Below are 23,306 nucleotides of genomic sequence, written 5' to 3' on the forward strand. Positions count from 1 at the left end.
ATAGAAAAAAAGAAGCCAGAAGTGGTGTGGGTCAAGTGGTAGGGTTCTAGCCTTGGGAAAACCCAAGGACAGTGCTCAAGCCCTGAACTCAAGCTCAGGACTGGTAAAAAAAAAAATCAATTAGATGAAAGCTTGGGTTAATACCTTAAATTGTGGATGAGTTTGCACTGCTTCAATGATATTGGACATTTGGTATGCTGAGGCTTGAGGAGGCTACACTGATGGCATAGTGAAGTGTCTTTTGCTTTTCTTTGCTTTTGGAATACTGCAAATCAACTCAGGATCTCTAGTCAAAGAATGAAGAAAGACAATGGATGGAAAATTGCTAAGAGGAAACACTAAGGTTAGAGGATTCATGTTAAACTGACCTAATGAGATGCTTTCTAGGCAATGGCATATACATCAAGGGTGGAGAATGGAAACTTGATTAAATTTCAAGGGTTGATGGTCACCTAATTGACTTAGCAAGAGTCTTGCTTACACCAAGCAGACCAAAGACACGACTGGAAGTCAAGATCACGGCTTATTTAAAAGAGGACACAGAGGAACCTACATTCAGCAACAGAGAAAAAAAAAAAAGCTTTGTTATTATCTCCAAGCTTTCTCCTCTTCCCCCATTCTTTTTTTTTTTTTTGGCCAGTCCTGGGGCTTGAACTCAGGGCCTGAGCACTATCCTTGGGTTTTCTCAGGGGCAGAGCTCTACCACTTGAGCCACAGTACCACTTCCAGCTTTTTCTAGATATGTGATACAAAGGACTAGAACACTAGCCTTTGTGCATGCTAGGCAAGCACTCCACCACTAGACCAAACTCCCAGCCCTCTTCCCCATTCTTTTTGTGTGTGTGTGTGGGGGGGGGGGTCATGGGGTTTGAGCTCTGCCTGGGCGTTGTCCCTGAGCTCTTCAGCTCAAGGCTACTACTGCACCCTAGAGCCAAGACTCACTTCCTGTTTTCTAGAGGTTAATTGGAGATGAGTCTCAGGTCCTTTTGTGCCCGGGCTGGCTTTGAACCTTGATCCTCAGATCTCAGCCTCCTGAGTAGCTAGGATTACAGGCGTGAGCCCCGGTACGGGCTTCTTCCCCCATTCTTTACCATCCTACTGCTCCAACCCTACTAGCCATAAAAGAGAGGTCTCTACTTCCCTCAAATAGTCCCTTCCTTTATATTTCACAAGATTTCTGTTGAAAAATGAAAATGTCAGACTCCCCTCAACTCCAGATGTGTCTGACTCATTCCAGTCCCTGACTGCTGGAATGGGTTCATTCCCTGAGGAGTTGCTTCCTAGCTGTGGAGGGTTATCTCTGACAACCCAAAGGGCAGCATATATCTGCTGAGGAAGAAGTGCTAGTGATTGAGCGAACGCATTATCCTTCCTTTGCAGGACATCTTTAGTCCTCTGACTTGACAACTTCAGCTGTGGATTTAGAACTGAAGGAATTTTAAATCCAGGTTTTGGGGTTTGGTGGTGGTGGTGGTAGTTGTTTTAATTCCTTTCACAGAAAGCTCTTTCCTTTTTGATTTTTCGGTTTTTTTCTAGTCCTGGGGCTTGATCTCAGGGCCTGAGTACTGTTTTTGGGGATTTCCTCAAGGCTAGAGCTCTACCACTTGAGCCACAGCACTACTTCTGTCTTTTTCTGTGTATGTGGTACCAAGAAATTGAACTCTACCACTAGGGAAAACTCCCAGCCCAGCTCTTTCCTTTTTATTTTCAGGGAAATATCAATTTTCTGTGCCTCTAGACTGAGATTGACTGCTGTTTTTGTCCCATCACCCCTGTGTCTTTATATTCTCAGTTTCAGTATTCTTAGCTGTGACATGTAGTCTTTTAAAAGAATTAAATGCATATAGTGTTCCAAGATCTGAGTCTGCCTGAAAGCTGATACTAAATAAATGGATTATTTTTCTATAACTCTACTTTTGTCAAGGGAGAGAAGTTTATCTAAGAGTAGAAAGAGTGGTTCAGAGAAGAGGTTGTAGGTTAAGCTCTATTTAAAGCATCTACTTGAGAAACTCCCTTCCAACTCTGAGCTTCAGTTTCATATCTGTGGAACAAGAGTGGATGGTCCAGCTGCTACTGGTGGCTCATGCCTGTAATCCTAGCAACTCAGGAGGCTGAGAGCTGAGGCTCACAAGTTTGAAGCCAGCCTATGCAAGAAAGTCTGTGAGATTCTATCTCTAATAAACTCAGAGAAAGCTGGAAGTGGTGCTGTGGCTAAAATGGTAGACTACTAGCCTTGAGCACAGAGAGGTTCAGGGATAGAGCACAGGCCCTGATTTCAAGCCCCAAGACTGGCCAAAAAATAAGAGGTGGGGCAGCTGGGAGTGTGGCCTAGTGGTAGAGTGTTTGCCTAGCATGCATAAAGTCCTGGCTTCCATTCCTCAGTACCACATACACAGAAAAGCCCGAAAGTGGTGCTGTGGCTCAAGTGGTAGAACACTAGTCTTGAGAAAGCCCAAGGACTGTGTGCAGGCCCTGAGTTCAAGCCCCAGGACTGGCAAGAAAGAAGGAGGGGGGGGGGCTTATTACTGTAAACAAAGTGCTAATACCCCAGGACTGGCAAGAAAGAAAGAGAGAAAGAGAGAAGCTTATTACTGTAAACAAAGTGCTAGTAGCATGGAGAGAAAAGGCCTCCCTGACAACTTTAATTCACAGTTGGGCAACACTGGATAAGAGCGTCCTGAAGGTTTCCTCCAGTTCTAAAGCTCCATGCTATGGCTCCACCAGAGCCCCATTGCTAATCACTATTAAATACAATCACATAATCCTGTATCTCTCTTGATCTAAAACAAGACCAAAGATACTAAGGAGAGCCGGAATCCTGAGCATGTCCTAGCACTTATATAAGAAATACTTCAGAAGAATTTTCCAAACCTGAATAGAAGGCAAGGGAAGAATGTCAAAAATCTCCAATCTGATTTTTAAAAATAATTTCATTGTTGTTACTAAGTTGTTGTACATAGGGGTTTCCATTTCATATGTCAAGTAGTGAGTATATTGCTTCTTTGGACATTGTCACCCCTTCTTTTACTTTTCCCCAATTCTTCCTCCTGTCCTTGCCTATAAGTTAAGTATATACACCTAGTGTATATCATATCCAATCTGAAAAGGATCAACAAATCAGGGCTTTTTTTTTTAGTGGTGGTGGTTTCCTTATCTCTATACCTATCCATTCACCAGATTTTTATTCAGTGACTGATTTGCCAGACATTGCTTAGTAATTAGAGTAGCACAATACAGTAACAAAGCACCTGTCTTTGTGGAATTTCCCTCCTACAGGGAAGAGAAAAGAAAATGCAATGATAAACTGAGATAATTATGAAGTATGATCAGTGCTATGAAAGAAACAGGAGGAAAAGGACAGAGAGGGAAGATCAGTTTGGATAGAGTGGTTGAGGAAGGAGGTAATATTTGTGCCCAAGTCCAGCCATATGAAGAACTGAGAGACTCAAGCTCAAGACCAGAAAGGGGAGAAAAAAAAAAAACATTTAGAGCAAAGGAAATAGCAAATGTAAAGATCTTAAGGTAGGAAAGAGTGTGGCATATACTGCAGACAGAAAGGAGCACAATCTGTCAAAAAGGTAGTAATTTAGAAGAACAATCTATCAGATGAAGTCACAGAAAGTAGCAAGAACTTATAGGAAAATTGAATTTTATTTCAAGAACAACAGAAAGCATTAAAAGTTTTAAGCAGGGAATAATATGATTTGAACTGTGTTTAAGCAGGGGAAGAACTATGTGGGGAATGGATAAAATGGGACAGAATGGAGACAGGAATGTCAATTAAAGTGACTCTCATTTGTCCATGCAACAGTGATGGTGGCTCAGGTTTTGGTTAGTGGTTCAGCAGGGATTTTGAACTTCTGGGACTTGGCTAACCAAAGACAGAGAGTAAAAACTAATAACCTCAGATGTTGATGAATTCCGCATGCTCTGTTGGCCTTGTCTTTCTAATGTTTTCCCTGCTAGTCATGGCCGAGGCTGATTAAAAGATCCCTCAAAATGTTGGGCTCAGTCCCTGAAGTGCCTTTCAGACCTACCCATAAAGGAAACATCTTGAGAGGTGAGCTAAAATTACATCCAGTGCTTCTCCGGGCCTTTCTGATCATCAGTCCCTTCTCTTTTATGTTCTCTGTCAAGTCTTCTTAACGCCATCCCTCAACTTCTTACTAGCTTGATCATGTCTGAGATCATTTGCATTGTTAATCTTAGTGGCCCATTAGACACACTGTGGAATTTGTAATTTATGGGAAGATATTTGGAAGCCAAGTGTGGTTTAAATTTCATTTTGTAACTTATTTCCATTCTCCACAAAACTCAGACCATCAGAGAATTTCTCTGAAGGAAAACATTAACTGAAGACATTATTGATCTTGGATTTCTGTGGCCTAAGTCATTAAATTCAGGGATTTGGAACGTGAAGTAGAACTGGCTTTCCATAGAAATGTCAAGAAATGACAATCCAAGGCTCGTACTCCTGTTCTTTTCAGCCACCAGGGAAAGGGCTCCCTCTTGTCTGGCAGAAGACAAGAGCCCGAGCTGGTGCTGGTGCCTCACACCTGTTATCCAAGCTATTTAGGAGCCTGAGATCTGAGGATCACCGTTCAAGGTCAGCCCAGGCAGGAAGGTCGGTGAGGAAAAAAAAATTATCTCAGGAAAAATCAGAATCTCCACCTTGGCTAGGCTGTAAATAATTACTCTACTCTTAACAATTCGGAATCCCTAACTAACATATCAAAGAACCTTGATCTGCCAGAAACAGAAACCAGATTAGAGTACAATTTATCTCTTTTTCTTTTCTTTTTTTTAAATATTGTGATAATGTTTAAATATAGAAATTTTCAAGCCGGGCTCAGATCTCAGGAAGTTGAGAGCTAAGGATCACCGTTCAAAGCCAGCCTGGGAACTAAAGAACTTGAGACTCTTACCTCCAATTAACCACTAGAAAACTGGAAGTGGGGCTTTGGCTCAAGGGGTAGAGTGATAGCCTTGAGCTGCAGAGTTCAGGGACAGTGTCCAGGCCCAGAGTTCAAGCCCCAGGACTGCAAAACAAACAAACTAGAAAAAAAAAATGTGATTCTTATATGATACTCTTTCTCATACAAGTTTTGTTTTTTTGTTGTTGTTGTTTTGGGGGTTTTTTTTTTTGCCAGTCGTGGGCCTGAGCACTGTCCTTGGACTTTCTCAAGGCTAGAGCTCTACCACTTGAGCCTCAGTACCACTTTCAGCTTTTTTCTATGTATGTGGTACCGAGGAATCGAACCCGGGTCTTCGTGCATGGTAGGCAAGCACTCTCCACTAGGCCAAACTCCCAGCCCATCTCATATAAGTTTTAAATTGCCTCTGAAGTCATGTCTAAAATTCAAAGGTTTTTTTCTTTTTTTAATTAGTAGGGATTGGGGCTGGGAGTTTGGCCCCATGGTAGAGTGCTTGCCTAGCATGCACGAAGACCTGGATTCAATTCCTTGGTACCACATACATTAAAAAAGCTGAAAGTGGTGCTGTGGCTAAAGTAATAGAGTGCTAGCCTTGAGAAAAGCCCAAGGACAATGCTCAGACCCTGAGTTCAAGCCCCAGTACTGGCAAAAAATAATAATAATAATAGGGATTAAACACAGTCCTTGTCCTCATTCATCAGGCACTGTACTACTTGAGCCATGTCCTTAGTCCCTTTTTTACTTCCCTCTTCCAAGCTGGCCTGTACTGCATTCTTCCTACTTTTCGCCCCATATCCCCAAGTATAATAGGACAGAGCCCAACATCGAAGCCACTAGTGGAGATAGAGTGTTGTTAATTTTTTTTTCCCTTTAGGCTGGCCTTAAACAGCAATCCTCCATTTCTGCCTCTCAAGTAGCTAGGATTGCGGAGTTGAGTCACTCAAAGATATTTTAAGCAATTGGCAGCATTAGAATGAATTTATAGCCTTTCAAGCTTACAACTTCTTGTGACAATACTCAGCTGACTGTCACAATGCTGGTTATGGCAAGTGACACAAATTAGTGTCTTTTGTAAATTATAAAATCTCATGATTCAGGCCACATCTAATTTTTCTGTTACCCAAAACATTACTATTCTCACCAGAGTTGTTGAAGATGCAAGTCATGGGCTGGGAATGGGCTTAGTGGTAGAGAGCTTGCCCAGCATGCATAAAGCCCCAGGTTCAATTCCTCAGTACCACAATATAAAAGCAAGCACACATGCATGCATGTGTGTGAACGCTCCCATATACACACACATACACACTGTTGACAGTGCTAGTTGTTAAATCCAGTATCTCAGGCATGCTGGGTGAGTGCTCTACTGCTAAGCTACATGGCTACATGTTCAGCCCAAATTTCTTCATTTCTCACAGCGCCCAGATAAGTAGATAAGACTGTCGTTTGCAGCCTGGGAGACAGGAATGAAGAGGCTTCTTCCATTACTCTTTCTTGGTCTGGAAACAGGTTGATAAAAGCTTTCTTGTGGGGGCCGGGAGTTTGGCCTAGTGGTTAAAGTGCTTGCCTAGCATGCACGAAGACCCGGGTTCGATTCCTCGGTACCACATACATAGATAAAAGCCAGAAGTGGTGCTGAGGCTCAAGGGGTAGAGCTCTAGCCTTGAGAAAATCCAGGGACAGTGCTCAGGCCCTGAGTCCCAAGCCCAGGACTGGCAAAAAAAAAAAAAAAAAGCTTTCTTGTGGAAGCCAACTTTGTTTACACATTCATTCAGATAAATATTTCCTTTAAATTATCTACACGTGTGATTCATAATTGAAGGAATGAGACAAATGCTGTAAGATCAAATGTTGATTTCTTACTGGAAACTAGAATTTGTGTTGCTATAGTTGTCAATTTATTTTATTTTATGTACATTATAGAGTTTATGTCCCTGAGCAATTTTTGCTCAAGTCTAGCAATCTACCACTTGTGACACAGCACCACTCCTGGGTTTCTGATGGCTAATTGAAGATAAGAGTCTCAGTGACTTTTCTGCCCAAAGTGGCTTCAAAGGATAAACCTCAGATCTCAGCCTCCCAGGTAGCTAAAATAACAGGCATGAGGCCCCATTACCTGGCTAATTTCTGTCTTTTATGGAAAGGACAACAACTATTTAGCATCATATGTTCCTTGATCTATTTGCTTAAATAGAACTTATGAATTTTGTACTGCTTAAGATTTTCATAAATATTTTTTCACTGTGAAAATTCCTAGCCTCAATGTCACCAATCAAATATACCTATAAATCCGCTTTTTTTTTTTTTTTTTTTTTGGTCGTGAGGCTTGAACTCTGGGCCTGGGTGCTGTCCCTGAGCTTTTCAGCTCAAGGCTACCACCCTACCCCTTGAGCCACAGCGCCATTTCCAGTTTTCTAGAGGTTAAATGGAAATAAGAGTCTCACAGATTTTAGTGCCTGGGTTGGCTTTAAACCTCAATCCTCAGATCTCAGCCTCTGAGATTACAGGAGTGAGTTACCACTCCCAGGTTATAAATCAGCTTGTTATGTCCTTCAAGTATGTCAAATTACATCTAGTATTTTATTTCTACAATTGTTTTCTGTTATGAAGTAGTGTCATGCTTATTTTAAACAAAAATCAGATGTCACAGACATAATATGAAAAGTGCATGTTTCTATTTCATTCCCCTCAATTCCATTCTTGAAGGGACAATCACTATTAAAATGTTCATAGATCTCCTCCCAGCATTTTCCTTTGGATAAGTAAGCACATATGTGTTTGAGGCTATTTTGAGATTTGTTCACAAAGTGGGATCATGATGTTTATATTCTTTAATTTGCTTCAGTGTCATATTAGTTTATTATATCCTAAACAGCACTGGTCTCGAATGTCACAGCCCTCCCAATAAGACCTCTCCCATTATAGAACTGAATTATTGCTTACACAAAAGAAAACCAACAATATTCCTGCCCTCACATGTCTGTAATTCTGAAGGAACCATACTTGGGCTATAGAAACATAATATACAACCAGATGTTCTCATTTTAGCTGTCTGAAAGGTGAAAGGCTCTAAGTGTTTTAATGGCAAGAGACATCCTTAAGTTTCCAGAGAAAGTGCATGTGTTCATGAAGTTTTGTGATATCAAGGTTAAGATCACTGGGGTTTGAACTCGGGGCTTTGTGATTGCTAGGCAAGCCCTCTACTACTACCTGTTTTCCTTTAATTTTAGTTCTAGTGTTTATTTGCAGGAATGAACCCTTTGCACACATCTTCTAGTGAAAGTTACTCTGTGTACTGTCTTCTCTCTTTTTTCTTCATCCCATGTCTCCTCATTCATAATACAGACCAGGTACAGGGTTTAGGCTGAGGTATTATATGAAGTAGGTATAAAAACACAGCCTGTGGTGATAATTTTTATTTTTATTTTGCTTGAACTCAGGGCCTAAGCACTGTCCTTGGGCTTTCTCAAGGCTAGAGCTCTACCACTTGAGTCACAGAACCACTTCAGCTTTTTTCTATGTATGTGGTATTGAGGAATCGAACCTGGGTCTTGGTGCATGCTAGGCAAGCACTCTACCACTAGGCCAAACTCCTGTCCCGATTTTTATTTTTTTAATAAATTGCTTTTTGTCTGGGACTACCTCCCACTCCCATCTTCCTCTCCAAGTAAGTCAAGTAGTTTTGGATTACAGACATGTCCATTACTCTCAGTCAAAACAATCTTCCTTTATGTAACTATTTAACCTGCCACAAGGAATAATAACAGAAATACAAGAATCAGAAATCAAGGATTTGCTATGGCCTGAATATTTATGGCCTCCCAAATTCATATGTTGAAATCCTCACCCCAAAGTGATGGTTTTAATATGTAGACCCTTGAGAAAGGGCAAGGTCCTAGGGCAGAGCCCTTTTGAAAGAAGTTATATGGGAATGGCCTTATCAAAGAAACCCAAAGGAGACCCCTCCAGCCTTCTGGACTTAGGATGAAAAAACAACTGGCATTGTGGAAGTGGATCCTGGCTAGACATTGAATGTACCTGCACTCTGAGCATGGACTTCCTAGATGGAGAAATAAACTATTGCTCAGGCACTAAGCAATAGAAATCTAAGACTATAGCCATCCATTCTATAGTCTTTTTACAGTGGCCTGTGTGGACTAAGACAGGATTCATAGAACTTTAGAACAGTCCTTCAGTTCATTAAATAAATCTTAGGCTAGGGAGTTCAAGTGGTAAAGTGCCTAAATACCAAGTGAAGCCCTGAATTCAAAACCTTAGTACCACCAGAAAAAAAAATCTTCCTTAAGCCAGGCGCAGTAGCTCATGCCTGTAATCCTAGATATTCAGGAGGCTGAGATCTAAGAATCGAGGTTCAAAGCCAGACCAGGCACTAAAGTCCATGAGACTCTTATCTCCAATTAATCCACTAGAAAACTGGAAGTGGCACTGTGGCTCTAGTTTTAGAGCAGTAGCCTTGAACTGAAGAGCTCAGCAACAACATCCAAGCCCAGAGTTCAAGCCCCACAACCGACAAAAAAAAAAATCTTTCATAAGTTTCTCTTCTATAACTCTTAGTCCACATTCCTAGCCCTTAATTTTAGAAACGAGAAAGCTGCGGGTCACAAACTATTTAAATGCTGTCATCCAGGTGATCTGACTCCACTTTCTGGATTATTTATATCCAGCATGCTGAAGAGAAATTCATCTTGAGTCCTAAGTGGTAACTTAAAGCAGATGAGTTTAAAAGGAGGATTTGTCATCAGGAATATAATAGATCAAAGAGCAGTCCTCACTACTACAGAGTGAAAAAACAAATTACCCTTGAGAAACATGGTTACATAGGTAGTCCTGGCTTTCAGTGTTTCGGTCCTGTGTTACTAGCAGTGAGGGCACGTCTTTGTTGGGTTCTACTATCCACAGATCTTCTACAGGTCCCTAAACTTTTACTTGTAATGGAAAATTCCCAAACACTAAAAACTGTAAGCCCTCATCTTCCACCAACTTGCTTTTGGTAATTCATTTGACAGCAAAATCTGAATTATCTTAAGTCATTTGGCAATATAGTCAGTCTTGACTTGATGGGAATAAGTTCAGTCTTTATTTATCCTGTTTATTATGAATAGTTTAAAATATAAACTGTCAAGAGTGGGGCATGGTGGTACACAACTGTAATCCCAGCTACTCAGGTGGTAGATCCAATATGATCCTGAGTTGGGGGGAGCTCAGGCAAAATTGGTACCACCCTATTTCAAATACAAAGTACAAAACAGAAAAAAGAGCTAGAGATATGGCTCAAATGGTACAGCACTTGCCTAACATATGAAAGGTCCTGAGTTCAATCCCCAGTGCCATTCAGAGTTAGTTTGAGACTTTGACCTAATGAGGTCACCTCCCTGCCTATTGTGCAATGGTTAGTGTTTATACTAGGCGTGCGGTTAGTGTGATTACACAGTGATCTTCCTGCATTATTAGTTGTCCATAGCAAGTAATGTATATGGATTTTGGCCACCCATAGATGTCCAACTCTGGAGTTGGAGGCATGGCTCCAGTTGGAGAGCACCAGCGTTCAACTATATGTTTTGTCCTTGTATTTTACTTTAACAAGAGTTTCTCCCAAACCCATTCTACTATACATCTACCAATTAATTTACTTCTAATTCTGTCTTCTAACTAACACCTATTTATTAAAGCTTTACTACTTGACAAAATGGTCTTTTTAGCAACAATTAGAAAAGTCAAAGTCAAATATAAATTTTCTGGATAATTTATATTCACCATATTAAAAAGAAATTAAGATCTACAGAAATATATTTAAATATACATTTAATTTTATGTAATTAAAATATTGCCTTGTGATTTCAAATAATTCTATCTATTCCAGATCATATTGTAACTATTACAAATATAATGTTTATAAATTCTTGGCAGAATAATATAATGGGAAGTTTTAAAACACTGTGATAACTATTCTTGATATATTTTTCCCTCTAGTAATTAAAACTTATCAGTCCTGACTTTTGTAGCCCTCAGTCAGGCACCAGTGGCTCACATCTGTAATCTTAGCTACTCAGGAGCCTCAGATCTGAGGATCATGGTTTGAATCCAGGTTGGGCAGGAAAGTCAATGAAATTCATACCTTCAATTAACCAGCAGAAAATAGGAAGTGGAACTATGGCTCAAAGTGGTAGCCTTGAGAAAAAAGAGTTCAGAGACAATCCCTGAGTCCCAGCCTCATGACCAACCAAAAAAAAAAAATACACTTCCCGGGCCAGGCCTAGTGGTAGAGTGCTTGCCTAGCATGCACAAAGACCCGGTTCGATTCCTCGGTACCACATACATAGAAAAAAGCCGGAAATGGTGTATAGCAAGTGCAAAGCTCTAAGCTCAAACTCTGGTATAAACTATTTGCCCTTGAAAGATGTGAAGACATTTTATCTCAAAATATGTAAATTAGCTAATTGATTATTTCTAGTTGACATTGAATGAACTGTAAAGGGCCATTTGCCTTCTAAAGGGGGAATTTTTTTTTCTATATAAGCCATAAAAATTCTTTGGGGGGACCAGGAGTTTGGCCCAGTGATAGAGTGCTTGCCTAGCATGCACAAAGACCCTCGTTCGATTCCTTGGTACCACATACATAGAAAAAAGCCAGAAGTGGTGCTGTGGCTCAAGTGGTAGAGCTCTAGCCTTGAGAAAGTCCAAGGACAGTGCTCAGGCCCTGAGCTCAAGCCCAGGACTGGCAAAAAAAAAAAAAATTCTTTGGGAAGGAAGATCCTTTACATACCAAGATCAGAAAATAACCTGGTTGGGGCAGGGAGTTTGGCCTAGTGGTAGAGTGCTTGCCTAGCATGCATGAAGCCCTGGGTTCAATTCCTCAGTACCACATACATAGAAAAAGCCAGAAGTGGCGCTGTGGCTCAAGTGGCAGGGTGCTAGCCTTGAGCAAAAAGTGTCCAAGGACAGTGCCCAGGTCCTGAGTTCAAGCCCCGGGACTGGCAAAAAAAATAAAATAAATAAAAAGAATCTGGCAGTCACAGACTATAGAGAGCCTCAGCCAACCTGAACAAGCCAAGCATGAAGTAACCTTTATTGTTCACTTCCCTCTATATCCCTCATCCACACATCTCTTACTAACATTCTTAGAATGGACTTTCTAATTCACATAGTCATCTGTCCTGTCATTACTTCACCCATTTATTATTCTTTGTCTAAAGAATATAAAAGCATCATTATTTGGGCATTTCTTTGGACTTTACCCTCTTGAGATCTTTATGTACAAGAAATTTAATAAAATTGTTGTGCTTTTCTCTTATTAATTGGTTCTTATATTAATCTGGTCTATAGATTTGAGCCAAAGGGCCCATAGAAGAACTAAGAGGGATAAAGGGGTGTTTTTTCCCTATACCTCACGTGAGTTGTAAGTAATGAAATCACGTACATCTTACCACAGAGCCTGTGTTCTTTCAGCTGCACTGTTCTACCTCCTTTATACAAAGTACTGCATCTAACTGGTAAGAATAACCCACATGAACATTGTTCCATTGAGGAACAATGAAGTAGTAAACAATATGGTATTGAGTTTAACAGCTGGAGGAGTTCATTCTTTAGACTTGTCTGGTGCTAAAAGAGAAGATGTACTAAAGCCAGCATTTGAATGGGACCCTGAGGAGGGTGACATGTGACCAAGGACAGTTGAGACAACAGATGATGTTGGGTAAAGCAAGAGAAAAGGAGGGAGATGTAGTCGATGTGAAACTTGTTCGACGGAGAGTGAGAAAGAAGAGGAGATGGGAAATAGATTATTTGAAGGAAAAAAAAAAGTAAAAGAAGATATACAGACAGGAAAAAAAGAGTCAAAGATGGAGACCATATTTTGTTTTGTTTTGGTTTATTTTTTGCCAGTCCTGGCGCCTGAACTCAGGGCCTGAGCACTGCCCTTGGGCTTTCCTCAAAGCTAGTGCTTTACCACTTGAGCCACAGCACCACTTCCAGCTTTTCTATGTATGTGGTACCAAGGAATTGAGCCCCGGTCTTCGTGAATGCGAGGCAAGCACTAGGCCAAACTCCCGGCCCCTTTGTTTTTTTAAACTGGGGAAGATCTGGTCACTGGACAGATGTCACTGGAAATGGTAAGAAGGAAGAAGGGGAAGGGAGGAAGAAAAAAGGAGATAAAAAGGGAGGAGGGATGGGGAAGGAGCAGGAGAGGAGGTAAAGATCAGCTATCATTTGATATGCTTCAGAAAACTGATACTCTGTAATCTTTTCCTTAATATCCTGACTTTAGACCTAAATCGCCAGCAACTCTATTGCAGTTGACAAAGGGAAATGTCATTTAGAAGGCCTCGGGATAAGAGTAAAAGAAAATTCAACTTATACTAATTTAAAACAATAAGGTAATATTTATTAACTTATATGATAATTTGGGATATAGAATAATGGACTTAAGGCAAGTGGTTGATCCAGTGGTGTTGGGGGCTGAGTAACGCCATGTCTAATAACTTTCTGCTGAGACCTGTAGTAGGGGTAAACACATGGACCTCTTTGTCTTGCCCACCTGTTGTGCTGATAGACTATGGCACCGAATATAAGGAGGAGGGATTTGGGGAATAGGGAGAGACATTTTCCTGCCTTGATGAAGCTGTGTGGCGTCTCTGTTTGTGCTCCGGGGTAAGAAGGCTGAGTACGGGAGGACAGTGAGCCCTCTCCTCTCGTGGCTTGGCCTGGTCGGGGCATGTTTTTCCCCATCCTTCCTACTAATCGAGAGGGACCGGGGATGAAGGACCCCGACACAGTGGCTTGTGTGGTCACTGTCCTTTTTTGTTATTTGTCCATGCTGTCTTCCACTGTCAGCTTCATCCAGCCTAGCTCCATAGCACAGCCTCTGTTCAGCTCCTATAAATCTTTTGCCTTTTACTAAAACTGCCTCCAGTTATAAAATGATTGCTAGGTCTAATCAAAACCACTGGCTTAGCCGAGTGCAGTGATTCACACCTGTAATCCTAGCTACTCAGGAGGCTGAGATCTGAGGATCACGGTTCAAAGCCAGCCCAGATACTAAAGAACGTGAGAGTCATCTCCAATTAATCACTAGAAAATGGGAAGTGGGGCTGTGGCTCAGGAGATAGGGTGGTAGCCTTGAGCTCAGGGACAACAGGTCTAGGTTTCTTCTGGTGAAACCATCTTTAGTCAGATGCCATATCTGAAGTAATACTGGGGAGGGTAGGATGATTTTATGTTACTTGTCATGGAGAAATCAAAGTTCCCTGCTCAAAATGTACATCTAAGAACAGTGTTTTGTTCAAAAAGGGAGATCATACCTAGGGCTATAGAATATAACTAATAATGTTTTTTGTTTTCAGAAAATTACTCATCAGAAAAAATGAGAAGTTAAATTTATTCAGTCAGCATTTGTATAATTAGTTACTGCTCTGAGCTGGTCGCTATATTAATGAAGGACTTACAATGAAAGAAATATGACCTCTTATTTTTCTATCAATTAGAATAGACAAACATAAGCAATGTGATAGGAACTTTGGTATAGGATAGCATAAATCTTTTTTTTTTTCCGCTAGTCCTGGGGCTTGGACTCAGGGCCTGAGCACTGTCCTTGGGCATTCTTCAAGGTTAGAGCTCTATCACTTGAGCCACAGCACCACTTCTGGCTTTTTCTGTGTATGTGGTACCAAGGAATCAAACCCAGGTCTTCATGCATGCTAGGCAAACACTCGACCACTAGGCCATTCTCTCCACAGGATAGCATAAATCTTAAAAGCAGAAGAGCAAAGAACTATAGAGCAAAAGAACTATGCCTCACTTCCCACAATTTTCTGATATAGGTTTGTGTGGAATAAATTATAGGAGCAATAAGATTATAGAAAGCTGGAAGCTTTAGAGCTTCCATCATTTTAATCCTTAGGATACACAGAGGTGGATTGTCCTCACATTAAAACAAGGAGACAGGGGCTGGAAGTTTGGCCTAGTGGTAAAGTGCTTGATTAACATACACAAAGACCTGGGTTCGATTCCTTGGTACCACATACATAGAAAAAAGCCAGAAGAGATAGAGCTCTAGCCTTGAGAAACTCCAAGGATAGTGCTCAGGCCCTGAGCTTAAGTTCAGGACTGGCAAAAAAAAAAAAAAAGATACAAACAGCCGGGGGCATTTCTCAAGTGATAGGGCAGTTGCCCACAAGCATAGTTCCCTGAGTTCAAATCCTAATAGTGCCATATATATATATATATATATATATATATATATGAAAATGCTGGGAATCGCCTCCTTTCTTTTCTTTCTTGAAGAGAGTTCCCCTGCTAAATCAATATAAACCTCTAATCTAGCTCACACTTCTCATTTTACCTAGAAAGAAACTGGAGCCCAACAAAGAGAATGGGTTGCCCAGTCATGCATCTTCTTAATGTGGAGCCAAGATAAGAACCTGACTCTAGGCTGGTGCACCTTCCACCAGCTCACAAGGCTGCTTTATGATAGGGAAATGCCCAATGATGAGAGGATGTAAGGAAATCAGAACTGGCATTAGGAGTAGAAAACAGGCTTCTAAAATCAGGACTGACCCCTCCAACTGCAGTAGCTTGGAATGAGAGTAGAGGCTGATTGGGTCTCTTGCGATGTAAAAGACATGCAGAAAACCAAGATGAAGGGGGGCAGGAAGCTAGAATTAGCCAGGCTGCTATACATGGAAATCAGGAATGGGCAAAACCAGAATAAGCAAAGTGTTTTATTCTTATCTCTTCTATAGTATTTAAGGTGAGGGTAAAGAAAGCCTTAGGAAAGCAGTTCAATTTTTTTTTTTCCAAAGACCACAGAGGAAATGAAAAGTAGCATGGAAGAAGGGTAGGAGTTTCACTCAGAGAAAGCAAAGATGCCTCTGAATCTCAGAACCAAACTCATAGGAAGAAACTCATTTGGAGATTTATTTGCCTCTTTCAAATTCTAACTAATAAAACAGGCAATCCAGTCAAGAGGTCCATCTTCCTTTTTTTTTTTTTTTTGCCAGTTGTGGGGCTCGAACTAAGGGCCTGAGCACTGTCCTTGGACTTTTCTCAGGGTTAGAGTTCTACCCTTGAGCCACAGTACCACTTCCAGCTTTTTTTAATTCTGTGTATGTGGTGCCGAGGAATTGAACCTGAGTCTTCATGCATGCTAGGCAAGCACTCTACCACTAGGCCAAACTCCCGGTCCCCCCCCACCCCCGCCCCCGCCCCCGCCTTTTTTTTTTTTTTTTGTCAGTCCTGGGGCTTGAACTCTGGGTCTGGGTCCTGTCCCTGATCTCTTCAGCTCAAGGCTACCACCCTACCTCTTGAGCCACAGTGCCCTTTCTGGTTCTCTAGTGGTTAATTGGAGAAGAGCCTCATGGACTTTGGTGGCCGGGCTGGATCTGAACCACAGTCCTCAGATGTCAGTCTCCTGAGTAGCTAGAATTACAGGTGTGAGCCACCGTGCCCGGCTAGAGGTCCATCTTCTTGATAAATGGCCCTTGCATTAATTTCGTCTGGGTAAGGAATCTAGCATATGAGATGACATTTGCACTTGTCATTTATCCCTGCATTTTTCTCACTGTATTTTATTAGCCTTCTTCCCTGCACCTTAGTGAAAACCTCTGCCACTGAGACGCACTACTGGGGGCCTTTCAACAACTCAGCATCTCCTGGGAGTTAAGGGAAAAAAATATAAACAGTGCTCTGCCCTCTGGACAACAAAGACCAACACAATGCATTATTTTGCTCTTTGCTTCAATCTTCCTCCCTTCCTTGTGTTTTTCTCTCCATCTCTCCTTTTCTCCCTTTTTCCTTTATCAGTCCTCCCTTCCCTATTTTAAGCCTTGCTGGTCCTCTGGCTCAAAGGGGTCACTTGTGGAACATGATCTGAACACTTAGAAAACAGGAAAGTACATCCTCTTGCCACAATCTCTGGCTTACTCACTGCTGATCACTTTCTCTGTCCCACTCAGGCCTCTCAGGATGGATGTTACCCACCTGCTCCTGGCTACCCTACTGGTCTTCCTATGCTTCCTCACTGCCTACAGCCACCTGGCACCTGAGGAGAAGCCAGAGGATGACAAGAGCCTGAAGAACAAGTCAGAGAATCTATCGGATTTCTCTTCGGTCTCTATTGTGGGTAAGCAGCTTAGCCTTGGGCCTAGCCTCTGCTCTTTAGTCCAGGACAGGGAGCTACAGATGTCAAATCTGTTCCCCAGGCTGTTAACAGGATCCACTGCCATAGCCCTGGTTCCTTCTTGTTCATTGTGTGAAAAAAATCCTATGGAAGAAAATATCCCTTGATTTCACTGGGTTTTGGAAACCCAGCAAGTCATCGATCTAATATGCAGATTAGCACATCAGAGATTCTGAGAAAGCCTTAAAGACAAGACACTTGGTAAACTTGATTTATATTAGTATTTCTGAAACTTAATGGATCATAGAACTCTCAACCACAACAAACTTTAGGAAATGATGTAGAATATAATGAAGTCTAAGATAAACCAATCTTGGGGCCAGGAGCATAGCCTAGTGATAGAGTGCTTGCCTAGCATGCATGAAGCCCTGGTTCGATTCCTCAGTTGGTATATAGAAAAAGCCAGAAGTGGCACCATGGCTCAAGTGGCAGAATGCAAGCCTTGAGCGAAAAGTGTCCAAGACAGTGCCCAGGCCCTGAGTTCAAGCCCCAGAATTGGAAAAGGAAGAAAGAAAGAAAGGAAGAAAGAAAGAAAGAAAGAAGGAAGGAAGGAAGGAAGGAAGGAAGGAAGGAAGGAAGGAAGGAAGGAAAGGAAGGAAAGAAGGAAGGAAGGAAGGAAGGAAGGAAGGAAGGAAGGAAGGAAGGAAGGAAGGAAGGAAAAAGAAAAGAGACCAATGTTTCCATGCTAGGCAAAAACTACAAGGGACATGGGAGATCTGGTTTGACTTCACCGTGATAATAACAGACATAGGCTTGGTTCATAGCTCAGCATTAGAACTATCTTAACAATCCCTATAACCAAAATAATAATAATAATAAATATGTGTTTGCTGTGAAGTAGGCCCTGCTTTTATTTATATTTTATAGTTAAACAAATTGAGGCTTAGGAAAGTTAAGTAGCATAAAATCACACAGTTCCTGGTAGCAGTGCCATATAGGTGAATTAAGCTCAAAACAAGTAGTCTCTTACTGTCTCACATCTCACTTGGAAGAAAAGATATTCTAAAGCTGGGTGCGGTGGCTCATGCCTGTAACCCTAGCTACTCAGAAGGCTGAGATCTGAGGATCCCGGTCCAAAGCTAGACCGGGCACTAAAGTCCATGAGACTATTATCTCCAGTTAACCACCAGAAAAGAAAGTGGTGCTGTGGCTCAAAAGATAGGGAAGTAGTTTTGAGCTAAAGAGATTAGGGACATTACCCAGACCCAGAGTTCAAGTCCCATGACCGAAAAAAAAAAAAAAAAAATCCTGAACACACACACACACACACTATTCTAAACATATTAGGAAAGTTATGGCAGTAAAGGAGGAACGTTAATAATCATTGATCATTTTCATATGCCGGACTGCATATAGATTTTACAGAACCTTTTTCTGCAAATAAAAATACTGAAAAATAGAGGTCAAGCAGGTTAAATAAGTATATATAGCGAAGTCAAGAAAAACCAGGTCTTTGGGGGTGGGGGGAGAGAAATGGGGACCAAGACATATGAAAGGGTATCAATGTATGGGAATTAATGCACCATCTATCTGGCAAATATCATGTAACCCTTCTATTAATTACAATAAAAAATATATGAAAAAAAACAGGTCTTGCCTAACTTTAAGCTCTGAGAAATGGAAATTAAGTCACACAGGTGCATCCAGGTTCAAAACATTAAATCTATTTTCAGAATATTACAATGTTTTACACCTATCATGTTAAAGACTAAAAAAGAGGTAACTTGGAATGACCAAATGACCCAGGGATAACAAGGTCAAGCAACTGACCCTCTAATAGATGTCACAGGCAGGTCTCAGGGCCTCCTTAGATTTCCTATTTGCCTTTTCTCAGAGAATACTGCTCTCAGCCCCTGGCTCCATGTTGGCAGCCAGGCTAACAAGAACCTGCTGGCTGGAGTACCATGATATGATTCATGAGGCCAAATCCTCCTCCTTTCCTCCCCCACTAAGACTTCCCAGAGGACCTCCCACCCCACCAGCCCCTCTGCTCCTCCCACTTCATTGCAGCTTAAGGCCCCCAGAAACATCTGACTTTGTCTCTTCTGTCTCTGTTTGAAGCACTCAACAAGAAATCCAAAAAGATCAGCAGAAATGAAGCAGAAGAGAGGAAAATGTCTTCCAAGGTAGGCCTGGGAATCCTCATTATAAGGGTAGGATCAAACTTAAAGGGGAGGATCTGCAAACTAAATGAAAGGCTTTTCTCAGACTTACTACATGAACCTAAAGAATTAAAGACCACTTAAAGGCTTCTTGGCCTAGAGTCCAGAGTCAGACCCTCCCCACTCCTACAGAAGCCTAAGATACAAAAAAGTTTATTGAGTAAAACAGGCTTTGGGCTGAAAAGCAATTTCCAATAATAGTTAAGTCCCCTACCAGAAAGTTCCCTGTCACTCTTTTTTTTTAATGAATACAGTTGTCACAAATATCTCAACTATAAAAATAAGTGAAAAAAAATAAGTGTAGTTGGATGTCACTGCCTGCCAAGGGCTGTAAATCTGAGGCCTATTTTGTATTAAAAGGCAGAGAGAAAAGTGTTGAAGGAGCACCAAGGATATGTCAGCTTCAAACTGAGCCTTTCAAGTATGAAAGAGAAAAAGAAACCTTTTTATTATGTATCTCAGGGCCATTTAAGGTCCTTAGTCATACCACCTTAATTCAGGTGTCTATATTTTGGGAAATAATGGACTGAAATGGAAAAATGTGCTGCAGAGTATTAGTCTTAATGTGCCTCCACTTAGCAGATCAACTATAATGAGAGAAGGAAGCAATAGATATTAACTAGGATCCAACCTGAATGATTTTGAGAAAGTCCTGCTTCTCTTTCCACCTGTGTTTCTAGCTGTAAAGTGAAAAACAAACCAGACGATTCACAGATGAGAATGGTAGAAAAACGGAAGACACTGGAAATACAATGAACAAAGAGATATCCCTGTTTTCCATGGAGTTAATGTTTTTGAAGCAAACTGATGAGTAGCAAATAAATCAATAAACAGATTATTTTTAAAAATAATGAAAGAGAATGGAGAAAATAGTCACAGAAAGCCTCCTTAAGGAAGTGGCATTCAAAGAAAAACTTAGTAACAATGTCTAATAAAAACACATATATATCATTTAAAAATTTCCAACAATAACATTTAAAAATAAAGTTGCAATAGCTTTCATATACAGTATGTTTAAAATATTAATTCAGCATGTATCCAATTTTTAAAAATTGAGACATTTATAATGCTCTCTTTGGTTATAGCTGACATAGCACATCTCAGTTCCAATGCTAAATCTTTAACATAAAGTGCTCTTAATAAAATAAGCCATTTGGGCTGGGAGTTTGGCCTAGTGGTAGAGTGCTTGCCTAGCATGCACAAAGACCAGGGTTCAATTCCTCAGTACCACATACATAGAAAAAAGCCACAAGTGGCTCAAGTGGTAGAGCTCTAGGACAGTGCTCAGGCCCTGAGCTCAATCCCAGGATTGGCAAAAAAAAAAAAAAAAAGAAAAAAAAGCTATTTAAGGAGGAAAATTTTTTTCTTACACTGCTTCAGCTTTAAAATTTTAATAAAAATTCCTCAGTTGCATTGGACACCTCAGTACTAAGTCACCACTTAAGGCTGTGGCTACCTAAATCAGACAGACAGCAAAGAATGTCCCTAGACTAACAAGTAACAGGTTCTACAATAGGAGAAAAAGTAGGCAAAGACCAAGGAGAAACCACAGGAAGCTGTAAGCAGGGGACACAGCCACAGGTCTACGAGGCCCTTCACACACTGGAGGACAGCCCGTAGGGACGCGAACGTAGGGGAGAAGACAGTGACCTGGCCGGGCAGTGGCCATGGAGGTGAAGTGGTGACACGGGGGATCTACCGTAAAAACAGAACTGACAGAATGCAAATGCGAAGGCCCAGGGGACGGGAGGGGACCCGCTGGGGTGTCCTAAGGGCTGAGTCCAGTGGGGGCGTCCGGCCCAGGTTCCGAGGCCCGAGGAAGGCGAGGCAGGGGTGAGGACGGGTGGGCGTGGCCGGCTCAGCAGCCCCGGCGTTTCCCTCACAGAAAAAGGCTTCCACGAGGAAGGTCGCGCGGCCCCGGCCCCGCCTGCCCGAGCCCTGCGTGGCCACCCGCGACAGCTGCAAGCCGCCGGCGCCCGCCTGCTGCGACCCTTGCGCCTCCTGCGTGTGCCGCTTCTTCGGCAGCACCTGTTCATGCCGCGTGTACAACCGCAACTGCTGAGCGCGCCCTTTCTGTACGAGGCGGAGCTTCCGGGGCAGGGCGGCGCTTCCGGGGCGGAGCGGGTCCGGGAGGGGCGGGGCCGGGCGGGGCGGGGCGGGGCGGGGCGGGGCCGGGAGGGCGGGGCGGGGCCGGGCGGGGGCGGGAGGGACTTCCTGGTCAGGACGGATCTTCTAGGTCGCTCTCTCCAGTACGTAGCTTTGGGCAGTTGCGGGGGAGGGTCGGGGGAGGGGAGGACGGGAATGGCTGCGGGGTGGCTACTGGCCTTCGGTAGGCGCTTTCAGGAGGCGAGACTTCACGGAGCCTGACTTAAGCTAAAAATTCGAATACCCTGCAGTCTGTTTTTTGTTGTTGTTTTGTTTTAAGGACCCGGAAGCTGGGCCTCCACAGAGCCCTCCTGGTTCAGAGAAATTGTGGGAAAGGCACACAAGCCCCCTGTGGGGCGAGGCCGGGTGGAGTGGAAACCTGAGGATTCCGCTTAATGACCAAACAGCTGTGGCTGTAATCACTTCCCCGGGTCTGATAGCTGCTGGTGGTGCGGCCCCCTCGAGGTCCAGAGCTGACCCCACACCGGAGAATGCAGACCCTGCAGATGGGAGCCATTAAGGAACGTCCAGGCTTTCACCCTTTGCAGTTCCCCTCACTCCACCCAAGTTAAAACTCCTATGGAATCTGTAGGCAGTCGATTCCTAAAAGGAGGGGATCCGCAGATAAACTTGGGCAGCTGCCCACGATTTGCTGGAGGTTTGCTGCCAATTGTCTGGACCGAGAATCTTGAGAGGTTCAAACACAAGAGCCACTCACTCAGAGCCGGACGAGGTGGCTCATGCCTGTAATCCTAGCTACTCAGGAGTCTGAGATCTGAAGATAGCGGTTCAAAGCCATCCCGGGCAGAAAAGGCCGGGAGACTCATCTCAAATTAATCACAGAAAATTCTGAAAGTGTCGCTGTGGCTGAAGTTAGACTGCTAGCCTAAAGCACAAAGAGGCACTGGGACAGCAGTCAGGTTGAATACACAAGCCCCAGAAACCTCAAAAACAAAACAAAAGAGACAGGCCTGCCCCTCCCAGAGGTTCACACAGATGTTGTTTCAGGGTGTGTGTGTTAACTGATCGCTTAGTTTGGAATCCCAAGTAAGAAGTGATTAAATTCAGAGATCTCTCCTCAGCAGTCATCACACAAGGAAGCAGTGGAGCATGGGTCTCAAAATCAGGGACCTGTTGCCCTGAAACTTCACCCTCAGTCTCCTCTGGAAGCAGAGGGAGCACCATAGACGCTGCTGGGGAAGTGCTATCAGAGGGTAGTAGTAGGTTCGGTGGGGAAAGGCCAGACAAGGTGAGTGGAGACCATTGAAAAAAAGAGTTACAAGTCCCCCTGTGGCTCACACCTGTAATCCTATCCACTCGTAGCTAGAGATCTGGCTGTAATCCTAGCTGAGATCTGAGGATCGTGGTTCAAAGCCAGACCTGGCACAAAAGTCCGTGAGACTCCTATCTCAATTAATCACAAGGAAACTGGAAGTGGCACTGTAGCTAAAAGTGATAGAGCCATAGCCTTGAGCTGAAGAGCTCAGGGATAGCACCCAGGCCCAGACATGACTGGAAAGAAAAGAAAAAGAAAAAAGAATAAGAGCTCCATGGGCTGTGAATGTGGCTTAGTGGTAGGGTGCTTGCCTAGCATGCCTGAAGCCCTGGGTTTGATTCCTCAGTATCACATAAACAGAAAAGCCAGACATGGTGCTCTGGCTCAAGTGGTTGATGCTAACCTTGAGCAAAAGAAGCTCAGGGGGGCCGGGAGTTTTGCCTAGTGGTAGAGTGCTTGCCTAGCATGCACGAAGACCCGGATTCGATTCCTCGGTACCACATACATAGAAAAAAGCCAGAAGTGGTGCTGAGGCTCAAGTGGTAGAGCTCTAGCCTTGAGAAAGTCCAAGGACAGTGCTCAGGCCCTGAGTTCAAGCC

The 23,306-nt window shown here is 42.7% G+C and overlaps 1 protein-coding gene across 3 annotated transcripts in view; it reads left to right on the top strand.

Annotated features, from left to right (window-relative positions):
• Asip (agouti signaling protein) overlaps window positions 1-21,368 on the top strand; it is a 145,564-nt gene extending 124,196 nt beyond the window's left edge. For all 3 annotated transcript variants that reach the window (XM_090352193.1, XM_090352194.1, XM_090352192.1), the window contains 3 exons: window positions 16,901-17,067; window positions 19,186-19,250; window positions 21,172-21,368. In XM_090352193.1, coding sequence (XP_090208319.1) covers window positions 16,911-17,067; window positions 19,186-19,250; window positions 21,172-21,348 — 399 coding nt within the window. In that variant the 5' untranslated portion in view covers window positions 16,901-16,910 and the 3' untranslated portion in view covers window positions 21,349-21,368. The remainder of the gene's footprint in view (window positions 1-16,900; window positions 17,068-19,185; window positions 19,251-21,171) is intronic.
• The last annotated feature ends 1,938 nt before the right edge of the window (window positions 21,369-23,306 follow it).

Source organism: Megascapheus bottae, chromosome 18 (genome assembly GCF_031878675.1).
Source record: "Megascapheus bottae isolate mThoBot1 chromosome 18, mThoBot2.hap1, whole genome shotgun sequence".
In the NCBI taxonomy this organism is placed as follows: domain Eukaryota; kingdom Metazoa; phylum Chordata; class Mammalia; order Rodentia; family Geomyidae; genus Megascapheus; species Megascapheus bottae.